At 40.6% G+C, this 15,743-nt stretch overlaps 1 protein-coding gene and 1 non-coding gene across 5 annotated transcripts in view; both read left to right on the plus strand.

The window, feature by feature from the left end:
• Positions 1 to 467: 467 nt before the first annotated feature.
• Trnaa-agc (transfer RNA alanine (anticodon AGC)) lies at positions 468 to 539 on the plus strand. The gene has a single exon. It is a non-coding gene; the product is annotated as a tRNA-Ala (tRNA).
• Positions 540 to 7,149: 6,610 nt separating this feature from the next.
• Eif2b2 (eukaryotic translation initiation factor 2B subunit beta) overlaps positions 7,150 to 15,743 on the plus strand; it is a 47,887-nt gene continuing 39,293 nt past the window's right edge. The window contains exons 1-8 of one of the 4 annotated variants that reach the window (XM_021723786.3): positions 7,151 to 7,384; positions 7,485 to 7,605; positions 7,755 to 7,903; positions 8,765 to 8,928; positions 9,521 to 9,616; positions 10,206 to 10,343; positions 11,315 to 11,381; positions 12,583 to 13,148. In XM_021723786.3, coding sequence (XP_021579461.1) covers positions 7,222 to 7,384; positions 7,485 to 7,605; positions 7,755 to 7,903; positions 8,765 to 8,928; positions 9,521 to 9,616; positions 10,206 to 10,343; positions 11,315 to 11,381; positions 12,583 to 12,719 — 1,035 coding nt within the window. In that variant the 5' untranslated portion in view covers positions 7,151 to 7,221 and the 3' untranslated portion in view covers positions 12,720 to 13,148. Of the gene's footprint in view, positions 7,385 to 7,484; positions 7,606 to 7,754; positions 7,904 to 8,764; positions 8,929 to 9,520; positions 9,617 to 10,205; positions 10,344 to 11,314; positions 11,382 to 12,582; positions 13,149 to 15,743 lie in introns of those variants that run through there. The other 3 variants (XM_005321242.3, XM_040274798.2, XM_078050564.1) reach the window with 3 other exon arrangements.

The following is a 15,743-nucleotide window of genomic DNA, read 5'->3' on the forward strand; positions in this document are numbered from 1 at the left end:
ACCATGTTCATGAATAGGAAGACTCAATATCTTAAAGATATTGATTCTCCTTAAATTGATTCATAGATTTAATGCAACCCAATAAAAATCTCAATAGATGAATTTTTTTAAAAAAGACTTGTTTCTAGTGTGAGTGTGTGTGTGTGTGTGTGTGTGTGTGTGTGTGTGTGTGTGTGAGAGAGAGAGAGAGAGAGAGAGAGAGAGAGAGAGAAAGCACAAAGATGCAAAACAACTTAAGACAATCTAAAACAAATAGGAAATGAATTTTTTCTTTTTCTTTCTTTCTTTCTTTCTTTCTTTTTTTTTTTTTTTGTGGTGCTGGGGATTGAAGTCAAGGTCTTATGCATGTGAGGTAAGCAAAGCACTCTACCAACTGAGCTATATTCCTAGCCCTAGAAAATGAAATTTTTAACAGCAAACTTTCTTTAAAAAATAAGGCAATATTTAAGATAATGTTAGATTGGGGATGGGTTGTGGCTCAGTGGTAGAGCGCTTGCCTAGCATGTGCGAGGCCCTGGGTTCGATCCCCAGCACCACATAAATAAAATAAAGATATTGTGTCCAACTACAACTTAAAAAATAAATATTAAGAAAATATAATGTTAGATTAGTTTAGAAATAGGCAAATTTAGAATGGAGTAACAGACAGGGCCCCAAAACAGACTCACATATTATAGAAACTTGACTTTCAATGATGGTAACATTAGAAATTATGGGACAGAGAATAAAAGAAGAAAATTGGATTAACACTTTTCACACTACATAAAAATTAATTCCAAATTATATATTCAGACAAATTTTAAAATATTTAGAAGAATCTGGGGATATAGCTTAGTGGTGGAGCACTTACTAGGATGTGTGAAGCTCTTCTTTTGATCCCCAACACCATATACAAAAAATTAATAATAGGGCTGGGGTATAGTTCAGTGGTACAGCACTTTCCTAAGCAATCCAGAAGTCCCAGGCTTTATCCCCAGCACCACTAAATAAATAACTAAATAAAATATTTAGAAGAAACTACACTTTTTTTAAAAAAACTTCGGATTGGGGTATCTAAGACTCCAAAGTCATTCATTATTAAAAATAAGACCAATATCTTTCAACACACATTAAAATAAAAAAATCTGTTCAAAGATATATCACTGTGAATAAGAAGACAGGCCATAAACTGGCAAAAGATATTTATTTATTTAAAAATATTTTAGGTACCAGGGATTGAACCCAGAGGCACTTAGCCCCTGAGCCACATCCCCAGCCCTTTTTGTTCATTTTTTAATTTTTGTTTTTAGTTGTAGATGGGTACAATACCTTTAATTAATTTATTTATTTATTATGTGGTACTGGGGATCAACCCAGTGCCTAACATATGCTAGGCAAGCGCTCTACCACTAAGCCACAATCCCAGACCTTATTATTTTTTAAATGTTTTTATTAGTTACACATGACAGTACAATAATCTTGACAATTCATACATTTGAATCAAATGGGATATAATTTCTCATTTTTCTGATTGTACAGGTTGCAGAATCACATTGTTCATAAAGTCACCTATATACATACAGCAATAATAATATCTATTTTATTCTGCCCTTCCTATACCCCCTTCCCCTCCCCTCCCCTCCCATCCCATCTCTCTACCAGACCTTATTTTTTATTTTGAGACAGGGTCTAAATTGCTTAGGGTCTTGCTAGTTTGCTGAGTATGGTTTTGCACTTGCCATCCTCCTGCCTGAGCATGCTGAGCTGCTGAGATTACAGGTTTCTGCCACCATCTCTGGCTGGCAAAAGATATTTAGAAAACAACTGAAAAAAAGAATGTCAGTATTCAGGGTATATAAAGAATCCCTATAGGGCTCAGTTGGTAGAGTTCTTGCCTCACATGCACAAGGCCCTGGGTTCAAGCCCCAGCACCACAAAAACAAAACCAAAAAAAAAAAAAAAGGAAAAATCCAAATTAAACTTTATTTTCAAAGGCACTATTTAGGTATACTTATTTAGGTAACAATGTGGAGTTTCCAAGTCCAAGGTCAGGTAGCATAGGGGAACAGGGGAACAACGTTTAGCCTCGAGTGATGAGGTAATGGTGAACGGTGTCATAATGGCAGGAGTGTGAAATGAAGAGATCACATATTTTTTTTTAAGTATTTTTTTAGTTGTCAATGGACCTTTATTTTATATATTGATATGTGTGCTGAGAATCGAACCCAGTGCTTCACACATGCTAGGCAAGTGCTCTGCCATTGAGCCACAACCCCAGCCCAAGAGATCACATTTTGAAACAGGAAGCCAGAGAGGGAGAGGGACCACCAGTCTTGCTCCATTGGTAATAAAACTTTCAGGAGAACTACCCAAGGGGTTCCATGAGAACTTCCTTAATTCCTTCCAAGGGCAGTGTCCTCAGTGACCTAAGAACCTCCCACTAGGCCCCACCTTTAAAGTCCCCAATATCTAAACTTCACTATCACCTCACTAAGGTCTAAGCTTCCAACACATTTTGAGGTACACTTCAAATCATATCCAAACCATCACAGTAGGCAAAGGCACCGAAATTTCACAAAGAACACATGGCTAAAAAAAGTGGCGAAAAAAGAATAACAACAGATTATAATAACTGTTAATTAATAACTGTTAATCTACCACTACTGTAAAGTAATAATCAGGAAAATCCAAATTAAAAGAACAATGAAAACCAGCTAGGTGCTATGTGCCTATAGTTCCAGCTATTCAGGAGGCCGAGGTGAGAGAATCACTTGAGTTTGAGTTCAAGTCCAGCTCGGGCTACATGGAGAAACTCAGTCTCCAAAAAGCAAAAAACCAAAAAAACCCAAAAGAAACATGCAATATCCTTTTATGCCTACCCGACTCTCCAAAATGATAACTGAAAATACTGTGTGCTCATAAGGATCTAAATACTGCTGGAGGAGTACGCATTAATTTAACCACTTTAAAGCCTAGACTTAATTTTCTTTTTCTTTCTTCCTTCCTTCCTTCTCCTTCTGGTATTGGGTATTAAACACACTGATACATTGTCACTGAACTACATTCCCAACCATTTTTCTTTCTTTCTTTTTTTGAGACAGTGTGTCACTAAGTTACTAAGGCTGGCCTCAAACTTGCAACCCCCTTGCCTTGGTCCTGAGTCACTGGGATTATAGGTCTTCACCTATTTGTGAAATTAAAAAACACTCATATAGCCTAGGATCCAGCTGTTCCACTTAAAGCTATACCAAGCTATATACAAGAATGCTCATAGTTTATACTCACTCATCCCCCGAAAACACTGGAAGCAACTCAAATCTCTTGAAGAAAAATGAATAAATTGTGATATAATCACACAATGGAATACTACGTAACAGTGCAAAGAAGAGAACTAAAGACACAGGCAATGACATGGATGATTTTTAGAAATGTTATTTTCAATGAAAAAGGGAAGCTGTACAAAATTCCATTATAAATGCTATATATAAACAAGTAAAACTAAACAATAAGTTGTTTGAGGATCCCAAATGTATATTTTTTAAAATAAAGCAATGAAATATCAGTAAGAATTTAGTTTATCAGTTATCCTCATATATGGGAGAAGACAGAGAAATGGGGTAGAGGAAACACAACATTGAAGTGTTAATATTTATTGTATTTTTAAAAATATGCCACATAATTTTTAAAATTGCAGTAAAATAAACAAAATTTACCATCTTAAACTTTTTGTTTACAGTTCAGCAGCATGCTGTGCAATGTAAATGTACAAACATCATTTACCCTCTAACTCTAGAACTCTTTCCATCCTTAAAAAACAAAACAAATGGGGCTAGGGTTGTGACTCAGCAGTAGAGCACTCATTTAGCAATTTCAAAGCCCTGAGTTCGATCCTCAGCATCTCATATAAAAATAAATAAATAAAATAAAAGTATTGTGTCCAACTACAACTAGAATATATATAAACACAAACAACAACAACAAAAACAAAAAACTCCTTCCATCTTACAAAACTATTAACTTACTTCTGGGGTCTGGGGTTGTGGCTCAGTGGTAGAGTGCTTGCCTAGCATGTGCCAGGCACTGGGTTCAATTCTCAGCACCACATATAAATAAATGAATAAAATAAAGATCCATCAACATCTTTAAAGAACAAAACAAACAAACAAACAAACAAACAAACAAAACGACAACTGTTAACTTCTAACTTTAACTAGAAATTCAACAAAACTTTCACCTTTTACCCAGCCCCTGGCAGTTACTGATCTACTTTCTGTATCTATGAGTGAACATTTCAGTTTGAGGGATTGGTGTACACACACACACACACACACACACACACACACACACACACATATTTTGTATGTATGAAAATACACTTTTTTTCATTTTGTTGTTTTGAAATTCTGTTCCCCTCCTGTCATGTGAAGTTAAACACTGGCAGAATATATTTATTTATTTAAAAATATTTTGGGTACCAGGGATTGAACCCAGGGGCACTTAGCCCCTGATCCACATCCCTAGCCTTTTTATTCATTTGAAGCCCTGTCTCAAGACAGTTCTCACTTCTTTCTGGCCCTGCATGGCCCCAACCATACCTGTTTCCCAGTGAAGGTCTAAGTTGTCATGTTCAAACTTTTATCCCCTAAGGACTGGAGAGGGAGTCTAGGAGTACTTTACCACTGAGCTACAGCCTCACCTCTTTTTTTTTTTTTTTTAATTTTTTAAATTTTGAGACAGGGTCTCACTAAGTTGACGAAGCTAGACTCAAATTTGTAATCCTCCTGAGTTGCTGGAATTACAGGCATGCATTACCAGACTCGGCTCATATTTTGATTTTTAAAAAATATTTTAGTTATGCATGGACACAATATCTTTTTATTTTTCTTATTTTGCCTTTTCATTTTCATGTAGTACTGAAGATTGAACCCTCTGCCACTGTGCCACAACCCCAGCCCTTCATATTTTGATTTTTAACGGGTTGATATATGGAAAAGAATGACAAAGCCCCAAATTGGCTAGAATGTAGTAAGCGCTAGCAAGTATGTAAAGTAAAACAATTTTAAAGACACTTTAAGATTTGCACACAACAAAACTGGTATTCTATGACTTTTTATAGCAATTGTTTTCTAATTATTCACTGCTATTATATAAATATGATTCATTTTTGTGTGCTGACCTTGTATCCTTGCTAAACTTTTTCTATTGCTGTTGTTGATCCTTTAGCATTTTTCTATGTAGACAATGCTGTTTTTTATTTTTCTTGCCTGATTGCAATGGTCAGAATTTTGAGGTAATATTAAATTGGAGTGGTTAGAACAGATATCTTCTTTACTTTGTTCCTGATCTTAGAAGTCTTTTACCATAAAGTATGATTTTAGGTGTATGATTTTGTAAACATTCCTTATCAATTGAAGAAGTTCCCTTGTATTCAGAGTGTTCTAGTTTTTAATCATGAAAGGATCTTGAATTTTATCAAATGTTTCTTTTTGCATCTATTGATATAAATTTGTGCTTTTGCTTCTTAGATTGTTAATATGGTGTTTAAATTGATTGATTTTGAAGTGTTGAACCAGATTTGCATTTCAGGTTTAAATTCTGCTTCACACATATGTATTATTCTTTTTTAAAAAATATTTATTTAGTTGTAGATGAATACACAGTATCTTTATTTTTATGTGGTGCTGAGGATCAAACCCAGTGCCTCACACATGTGAGGCAAAAACTTTACAACTGAGCTACAGCCCCAGCCCCTGTATTATTCATTTTTAGTGTTGCTGGATTTGATGTGCCAACAAATTTGTTGCAGATTTTGGTCTGTAGTTTTTTTGTACTATCTTTGCCTTTTTTTTTTTTTTTTTTGCGGGGGGGGGGGTACCGGGGATTTAACTCAGGGGCACTCACATCCCTAGAAGCCCTATTTTGTATTTTGTTTACAGACAGGGTTTATTGAGTTGCTCAGTGTCTCACCTTTGCTGAAGCTGGCTTTGAATTTGTGATCCTCCTGCCTCAGCCTCTCAAGCCGCTGGGATTACGGGTTTACGCCACCGTGCCCAGCTCTGGCTGATTTTGATACTGGTAAAATCTTTCTGGAGGATAATTTGTCAATAGTCAAAGCCTTGAAAATGTGTATGCCTAATTTGTCAAAGCCTTGAAAATGTGTATGCCTAAAGACTTGGCTTTGAGGAATTTATCTCAAGGAAATAATTCGAGCTGGGAGCGGCGGCATACGGGTAATACCAGTGACTCAGGAGGCTGAGGCTGGAGGATACTGCAAAAGTATGAGGACAGCCTCAGCAATTTAGCGAGATCCTGTCTCAAAATAAAAAGGCTCCTGCATTCAATCCTCAGGACAGGGAGGAAAAAAAAAATAGAGATTCCTATTACAGATTTTGGGTTCAGATAGACCTGATACAAGTGTGAACTACTCCCTTTCTTAACTGCTTAAATATTGTGGGTCTGTTTCCCTTGTAAAATGGGATAAGATATCCATTTCACCGGACTGAAGAAGAGGCAATTCACACACAGTGCCCATTACATGATAGGCCTGAAGTAAATGGTAGCTGTTAATACTGGATAGGTCGGCAAGTCTACCAAATCGGAGGCCATCATCTTTGCTCCCGTATTAGCTCCTATTAGGAAATCCTTGTAAACGGGCTCTCTTCATCCCCTATTCCTCTCTCTTCCATCAGACGTGCCAAGCCGCGGGAATATAAAGGCAAAATAGATAACGGTCCCGTCTTCGCGAGATTGAATCCATTAGGGAGACGGGAGCAATCAGTACCATGCAATAATCAACACTATAATGGGGCGTCTTCCCAAGGAGCAGCAGGCCCTGGACGCCCACTTGCAGCGTTTGATTCAGGACACCAGACGGTCATCGAGCTGCGGGGCCAGGAAGGAGGGCGGAGACTTCTCCCGCGCGGCTTCGGGTTGCTGAGAGCCAGCGTAGAGGCTTGCCGTTACCATAGCAGCAGAGTAGCCTTCCCCAGCCACACCGCCTCTTCAGGCGGGACCGGTCACCCCAGCTCAGTTTCAGAACCCTCAGAAAAAACACTTCCGGCCGAGGCGCGCCGTGGAAAGCGAACTACCAGAGCTCCACGTCTCTGATTGGCCCAAGCAGACGAAAGGGGCGTACCTACTGTCTCTCAAACCGAAGTTTTCTTCTTGGAGCGGAAATTGACCTTTCCTGCTCCGGAAGTGCAACCCTGGGTCTTCCAGGTGTGGATTCCGCCTGTCACCAAGATGCCGGGAGCCGCGGCGAAGGGCTCGGAGTTGTCCGAGAGGATCGAGAGCTTTGTGGAGACCCTAAAGCGGGGTGGTGGGCAGCGCAGCTCGGAGCACATGGCTCGGGAGACCCTGGGGCTGCTGCGCCGGATCATCACGGACCACCGCTGGAGTAACGCAGGTGAGGCAGACCTGCCTGGTTCACGTCCCCGATCCCTAGGCTAAGTTACCCAGGCAGCATTGTAGCTGCTCTGTCCCACACCCTCTCTCTCGGGATGTAGGGGAGCTGATGGAGTTGATCCGCAGAGAGGGCCGGAGGATGACGGCCGCGCAGCCCTCGGAGACCACGGTGGGCAACATGGTGCGGAGAGTGCTCAAGATCATCCGGGAGGAGTATGGCAGGTCAGGCTCACCGCCTGGGCTCTGGGTTGGACGCAGTGACACTTTTTGCATGTGCTCTCTGAATACTTAGAGCAACTACTGTTGCTGAGCAGTACCTGTTGCTTACTTGACTATACCTCCTCCCCATTTGGGTCTTGTTGCCCCCGTAGACTGCACGGACGCAGTGACGAGAGCGATCAGCAGGAGTCCCTGCACAAACTCTTGACATCCGGAGGCCTGAGCGAGGATTTCAGCGTCCATTATGACCAACTTCAGTCCAACATAATTGAGGCGATTAATGAGCTGCTCGTGGAGCTGGGTAAGATGTCTGAACACTGGGTGGACCCAACAGGTCGCAAGGGGTGAGAAAACAGAAGCAAGCCCCTGGAAGTCGTTCATCAGCAGAGTGGGAAGGATGACCCGTCTTCTGGTTCCTTGATTAGGAATGGGTGGAATAGGCAGCAGGACTAAAGTAATCTTCCCTACTTTTCCTGACAGACCAATCCTTTATAGGCTGCAAATCCTCTGTCTCAAAGACTCTATTAGGATAGGGCTTTATTTTCATTTCAAAGAAAATAAACTTCCTAAAACCACACTTGCTACACCCTCCCTTACTAAACTTTCTCTTATATATTTTTTTTCTTCATACATATATACCTTGTCTTTATGATCCAGGAGACCTACAGATATTCATTACAGAGTTCCTCATAGGGTAAAAAGACTAGGTTCTATCTGTGGCCCAAACTACTGCTTCCAAATTCCTTCTCCATTTCTCTCTTGCTTCCCTCTCTCAGGTAGAGGTTGTTGTGGCCACCTTTTGGAGAAAGAGTTCTTTTAGGAAGAAGCTGTTTACCTCACAGTCAGCACTTTCATGTTCCCCAGATTGCTTACTGTCTTCAGAGCAATTGTAAGAGCCAGCATTGTGGCAGGGAGAAAGTTGATGAGCAGGAATGCTGCTGGAAAAGGGATGCAGGCTAAGATCTTAGGAAGTAGAAAATCCCAGAGGAGGGGAGCTTTTAAGAAATTGTGACATTTCATTTTAAGCCCATTAACCTGTGGTACTAGATTCTGCCAGGTGGGCAGTTTATGTGAAGGGCAAACATCCCTTGTCATACTGTTGTCATATCTGTGATGTGGCATAGTGGTTTCATATTTTCCTTACAAAAAAATGTTTTTGCAGAGGGCACCACGGAGAACATTGCAGCCCAGGCTCTGGAGCACATCCATTCCAATGAGGTGATTATGACCATTGGCTTCTCCAGAACAGTGGAGGCCTTCCTCAAAGAGGCTGCCCGAAAGAGGAAATTCCATGTCATTGTGGCAGAGTGTGCTCCTTTCTGCCAGGTAGGGGGACTGTTAGAGTTGCTAAGAAAAGTGAAAAATGAGGGAATAAAGGAGGGATGGGTGGAAGTAAAACATTAACAGAATTTTCAAGTTGTTCATCTGGTGAATATTTTCAATCTATAATTTAAGAAAGTTGGGTGACACTATTGGGTCCAAGAAGAGATAAACTGGTTCTTTTAGGAATCAAAAGAGGGTAATTTACTTTGGGGATGATGGGTGCTTGGACTGATCTCACCCAATCCTTAAGTAAATAATAGGTTTCAAAAAGATAAATATGTAAGGATGCAGGATGTTGTAAAAGAATGAGCCAGGAGCTGTTGTGGCAGCTGTGCTTCATTATGCAAGCAAGTTGTATTTCCAGTTTTGTGGCTACTCTAGTGCTGCTATGGAGTAATATATATTTATTAGCTTTCCCTGAGCTTTCCTGCCGTTCATAAGAGAATACCCATCATAGGCAGAAAAGGGAGTTATCTTTTGGAAATTGGCTGCTGGATATGCCTATAGCACAGCATTCCGCAGGTCCAGGTACATCTGAGAGCTCTTTTTCATTGTTTCTTTCTCTCACAGCATCAGCCTTTCCCTCCTATTGCAGGGTCATGAAATGGCTGTCAATTTGTCCAAAGCAGGTATTGAGACTACTGTCATGACTGATGCTGCTATTTTTGCTGTTATGTCAAGAGTCAACAAGGTTGGTATCTTTCAAGTTACTGTTGAATTCATGAGGATTATATTTTTAAAATACTGATATTTTTTCCTTCTCTTAATATTTATGGTAAGAGAAGAAAGATTCTAGTTAACTCTTTGAAAGTATATACTTAGGCATTTTAAATCTATTAACTGATTTTCTTTCCTTTTTATCTGCATCACTGTTCTTCACTTGGAGTAGCATCTAAATTTGGTTAAAGAATTGAAAAAATAGAAGTAGAATCAAGCTAGGAGTGTCAGCTGTTAGGGATTGGCTACAGGGTTCCTGCCCTAGGCTCAAAAGAACTTGGCAATAGTAGATGGTAAATAAAGAAGACTTCTGGCTTCTCGAGAGGTATGGCAGATAGATTCCAGAAGAGACAGGGCAGAGAGCAGAAGGCATTGTGGTTTCCTGCTCCATGCTCCATTCATTCTTTCCTTGGGAAAGCCAGAACTTTATAGTACTAAGCCTAGGCTCACTTTCCATCTGCTGGTCTGTGATTTCTCAGGGTGCCAAGATGGAGGCCTGAGCATTCACCCTGTGGTGGCCAATGGCCCCCAAGATGGCTTACATTTTTCTTCTTGTCCCAAAGGTGATCATTGGCACAAAAACCATCCTGGCTAATGGTGCGCTGCGAGCTGTGGCAGGAACCCATACTTTGGCACTGGCAGCAAAGCACCATTTCACACCACTCATCGTCTGTGCACCCATGTTCAAGCTTTCCCCACAGGTATGACTCTAGCTTGTAGGCAACAGAAAGAAGGAAGCCAGAATGTAGGCTTGAACTTGGATTTCAACCTACTCATTCTACTCAATGGATTAGACCCAGTAGAGGATAGAAAGAGTCACAGAAGTCTTGATCCAGAAAGCACAATTGATAGTTATATCCTGCCAGTTTTAGAAGTCAAAATTATAATGTCAGGACAATATGGACTAAGGAAAGGCCTTGTGCATACAGTTAACACCCCCCCCCCAATCATTGCCCCAATCATTTCTGAAAATGCCTAGCAGGTTGAAAGTAGGGTCATAGAATTGGTCCTATTCCTCATTGTCATAAAGGCCTGTCTTTATGGCCTGAATACAAGCAGTTGCTAAGTAAAGAGCCATTTTGTCAGTGATAAAAACTATTTGCATTGAAAACAACCTATTTATATGTCTCTGTATTTTTAAATTGAGATAAAATTCACATAGCATACAATTAGCCATTTTAAAATGTACAATTTAGTGGCATTTAGTACATTCACAGCATTGTGCAATTACCATTCTCTAGCTTTACAACTTTTTGTCATCCCAGAAAAACACCCTGTACCCATTAAGTCATTGCTCCCTATTCCTCTTTCCCCATCTTTTATTAACCACTAGTCTGCTTTCTGACTATGGATTTGCCAATTTGGATATTTTTATATCAAAGAAATCATACAATATGTGACATTTTGTTTCTGACTTCTTTCACTTAGCAGAATGTTTTCAAGATTCATCCATGTTGTAACGCATGTCAGAATTTCCTTTTTAAGGAAAGATTCCATTGGGTACACCACAGTTTATCCATTCATTTGTGGACGGGCATTTGAGATGGTTCCTTTTGGCTTTTTAAATAATGCTACTTTAAGCATCTGTATGGGCATATATTTTCAATTCTCTTAGGTAAATTAAGAGTGGAATTGCTAGGTCTCTTTTAAAATTTTTTTTTTTCCTTCCTAGTTCCCCAATGAAGAAGATTCATTTCACAAGTTTGTGGCTCCTGAAGAAGTCCTGCCTTTCACAGAAGGTACTGAAGAGTGGAGTGTGTGTGTGTGTGTGTGTGTGTGTGTGTGTGTGTGTGTGTGTGTTTGTGTTTGGTCTTTTTGTTGTTGGGGTGGTTAGTAGGATTGAGTACTGGAAAGGTGTGTTTTTTTATTATACTTCTTGTGAAGACTTTATATTTAGCAGCTGAGAGTGCTTAGGGACCTGAGATAGTCCTTTTAATTTGTTCTTAGACTAGTATGTGTTAGCTGAGTTCTTGGGGCTATGGTTGGTTGGAGCACTCAGCATTAACTGGGTTTGGCTTTGCACATGATTTGAAATACAGGCAACAATTGCAAAGGAAAACAATTGCAAAGGAAACTTTACCTGTGTTCATTTGCTGTAGGGAGTCATTTTGGTGAACTGACTGCCAAAGGAGCAAGCTCTGGAATGTTCCTACTGGTAAAACTCACCTATAGCCTGGATGCCCTGGTATATCAGGGTCTTTTTCTCTGCTCAATGAACCTGCTGCCTCCTAAGCAGTTAAGCTGGCCCAAAACACTCTCTAAGCACAAAGCATAATATGTGGTATCCTAATTTTTGGAAGTTGAATAATTTCATCCCTTTATTTAAATACCCACTCTTTAAGAAATATATATTGAGCACCGTCATGAGGCACAGCAGATATAACAATAATAAGGCCCTGTTTCCATAGAGCTTTCACTCTGTGTGAACAACAGACAAGAAATGTCAGGTCCTGGGATACTTTAGGAAGAAAACAAAAGGATGTCTTAGAAAGTGGCTAAGGTACTAACGAGATTGGGCAAGGGTCTTCATGAGATCATGTTGCCACCAGGTACTGAATGAATAGAACCTGCCATGTGAAGATCAGGGCAAGGGTTTTCTAGGCACTGGTACAGGAGCCTGAGATTGGTAATATACTTTCCCATCTGGAAAAAGATGGCCATATGGCTGGAAATTTGTGAGCATCGGGGAGAGTACAAATCATAATGTGGTGGGGTGGAGAGAACAGATTTTGAAGGTTGCAATCTCGAGTTTGAATTTTAATTCAAACTCTCCAATTTGGACAGTTTTAAACCTGGAGAATTATGGTCTGGAATCCTGTCTTCCAGTTTTTACTTTGCCACAACTTCCCTTCCTAGGTATTTACATGCCTGCATTATTGAGCCTAGGTTCCATATGCAACTTAATTCTTAGAGTAGGAGCCTCAGCTTTATCTTTAGCAGTTGTGATTGCCTTTCAGGGGACATTCTGGAGAAGGTCAGCGTTCACTGCCCTGTGTTTGACTACGTTCCCCCTGAGCTCATTACCCTGTTTATCTCCAACATCGGTGGGAACGCACCGTCGTACATCTATCGCCTGATGAGTGAGCTCTACCATCCTGATGACCATGTCTTATGACCACCACTTACTCTAAGCAGAAACTGCTTAGTCACAGTGGAGAGGAGACTCGGTGCTGCTGCTACAATGCATCCTCCTAGCAGTGGGGGAGTGGACAGAGTAAACCTTAAAAACTTGATCCTGTTTCTGCCTTTTTAGTCATCCCAGAACAAGCCACACATCCAGGACTGGCTCTTGCCTTTTAGGTCTTAAAAGAGCAGCAGGGCTTTGCCTATTGATTTTGGAGCCTCTTAGTGCCTGGCTGTGTCTGTTTCAGGGACTTCAACTTTCTGGTTCAGTGGTGTGTTAAACATAACACTGACTACCTTGCTGGGATACAAATTTTTGCTCAGAAATGGCTCCTACATCTTTTCCTAGGCTATGCCAATAAAAGCTACTGGAAGGCTCCCAAGATTGTTGTCCTGAACTCCGACTGAACTGAAATAGTAGCAGTAGAACCATTTTCATGTTATCTTAGAGGGCTGTAGTTAGAGGGGAAAGTCTGAACATAGAAGTACAAATGAAAGTATTTACAGTTTTCATAATTCACTGGAATTGGCCCCCAATAACTCCTCAGTAATCTAGTCAGTGGTTCCAAGATTGCTGATTATCAGAATCACCAGGGAGCTTAAAAAAATACACCTATCAGACCTACTGGATCTGATCTTTGGGGAATCTTGGGAGTTACTTTAAAGCTTCCCAGAAAAGGACCCTCTTAATGTCCCGTTACTAGGACCGTAAATTAGAACATTTTAAAAGGCAGCCTCCACTTCTAGAATTGTGTGTACAAACACTCAAAGATAAGAATGTGCCCCTGGCCAGCGCAGGCAGCCAACTAAGGGTTGCTTGAGTGAATTTCCTAAGGTACCAAATAAAACACAGACACACAATTTACCTTTAATTCAAGCCCTGGGACAGCTCCTCTGCCCTTGGCCTCAAGCCCCCCAAATGGGAGAGCAAGGAATATCACAAGAGGCTGGCGAGAGGGAACTAGCACGTTTGGGAGTGGGCTTTTATTGGGGGACTCTCATTTTTTTCCATCCAAAAAAAGGTCAAGGGGGGCAGGTTACAAGGACAGGTAAGGTAATTTGACCCCTGGGGCTATAAGAAGGCAGGCCTACGCATGAAGACACATTTTGCGACATTTTACAACTTCCAAGATCCGGGTTGCTATCTGGGGCCACTTTGGTGTGTCCTGATCATGGGAAGTAACCGATAGAGCCTCAACCAATCAGGGAAGGAAAATGCTGGTCACGTAGCGTGGCACCTCCCACAAGAATGTTCAGTGTCACATTTGTAATGTCATGGCTAAATGTTCAACAATAGAAGAAATGTTAAATAAGTATGACATTTTCACTGTGGGACATTATGTATACAAGCAATAGAGGTTTCAAAAGGGTGGCTTGAGAGCACTGATAGCATTTTGGATGGTTCATCTAGCACTTAATTTTAATTAGTTACCAATACTGAACAATCTGGAGATTGCCCATTTAAGAAATTCAGATTTCGTACTTTTCTTGAAAACTTAGATTTTGCAACTCCTAACCCACATTCCTAAGTGACAGGATTAGCATCTGATTCCACTGGATTGAAAACTTACTGTTGAACTTAGCTTGTGTATGCTCTTTGTCTAGGCCCTGTGTGCAGATGAGTTGTTACCCTTTAAAGATGGGCTAGAGGGGCTGGGATATAGCTCAGTTGGTAGAGTGTTTCTCACAAGCACAAGGCCCTGGGTTCAATCCCCAGCACCAAAAAAAGAAAAGAAAAAAGGGAATAGATTTGTATGGAAGTTTGTTTTAATATTCTGTAAGTTAAAAACAAGCTGGGGTGGAAGGAACCAAGCTGTAGGACAAAATGCATAATATGACCCTTCTTCCATTAAAACAAAAGAAAATTACATGATTTATAGTTTCAAACTAAGACATCACTCTGAGTGATACAGATGATCTGCCATCTTTAGGAACTAGTCATTCTGAAATAGGACTACCTCTTGTGGCAGTGATTGGGTGGAGGGAGGGAGCCTAGGAATTCGCCCCTAAGAAATCTGGAAAGGTGGTTTGATAACCACACTTGGGTCAACACTGGTTGAAAGTAGGTTATGAGGGAAAGGCTTCTGGTCTGGTAGACAGGCTCTGCCTTGGGTTTCATCTTCCTGACAGGGAAAAACAAGAACAAAGCTGTGTGACTCAGAAGTGCTTGACTCACTCAAGCCTCTGTCAATTATTCTTTCAAGCATCTAAGACCCCACGCTTTCTCAGTGAAGTGGCTTATGGCTACCAATTATGAGCAATTGTCTCCTCTGAAGGCACCAATTCTAACGGCAATTCACTTGGGTACAATTGTGTGGTTTGGAGGAAGAGCAGCAATGAGTCAAGGAATTTAAATCTGTTCCTGGCTCCAAAAATGCTTTATGATACTTGTTCTTTGTGCATCTTAGTCTCAGTGTCTAAAATTAGCCCTAACATCCTTCCCAGGCATGACTGAGATGGATGAAGGTTAGAAGCCATCTCATTGGGCCAACTCTTCAGTGCCTAGAACAGAACTGCTGGAATGCATATTCTTCCAGATCTTTATGCTCTCAATTACATAAATTTCCACAACGCTTTGTTTCCTTATTTCCCTTTCTCCCTTTTTCTATTTGAGGAGGTGAAAATGTTGGAAAGAGAAAAATTGATCTGAACCTTCCACATTAACTCTACCTAGAGCTTGGGCCTGGCCCTCTTCCCAACCCTGCAGAACCCAGGGAAAAAAACCCTTGAAGAGAATGAACACAAATAGGGTTCCATGAATGCAAAAGTCTTCCTGAATATGCTAAATAAACCAAGTTAGATAACTAAATGCAGTTTGTAAAGACGCTCTTTCCCACGGTTTCTATCTTCCAAGTTGGGCGGAGGGCAGGAAAGGCACAGTTCTTGGAACTCGAATAAGGAATAGAAATTCCTAATTTAGCCTCAGAAGAGAAGTCTTTGAAAAATACTCTACCAAGAAAAACTTAAGTGTAAAATGA

Source organism: Ictidomys tridecemlineatus, chromosome 5 (genome assembly GCF_052094955.1).
Source record: "Ictidomys tridecemlineatus isolate mIctTri1 chromosome 5, mIctTri1.hap1, whole genome shotgun sequence".
NCBI classification, from domain to species: Eukaryota; Metazoa; Chordata; class Mammalia; order Rodentia; family Sciuridae; genus Ictidomys; species Ictidomys tridecemlineatus.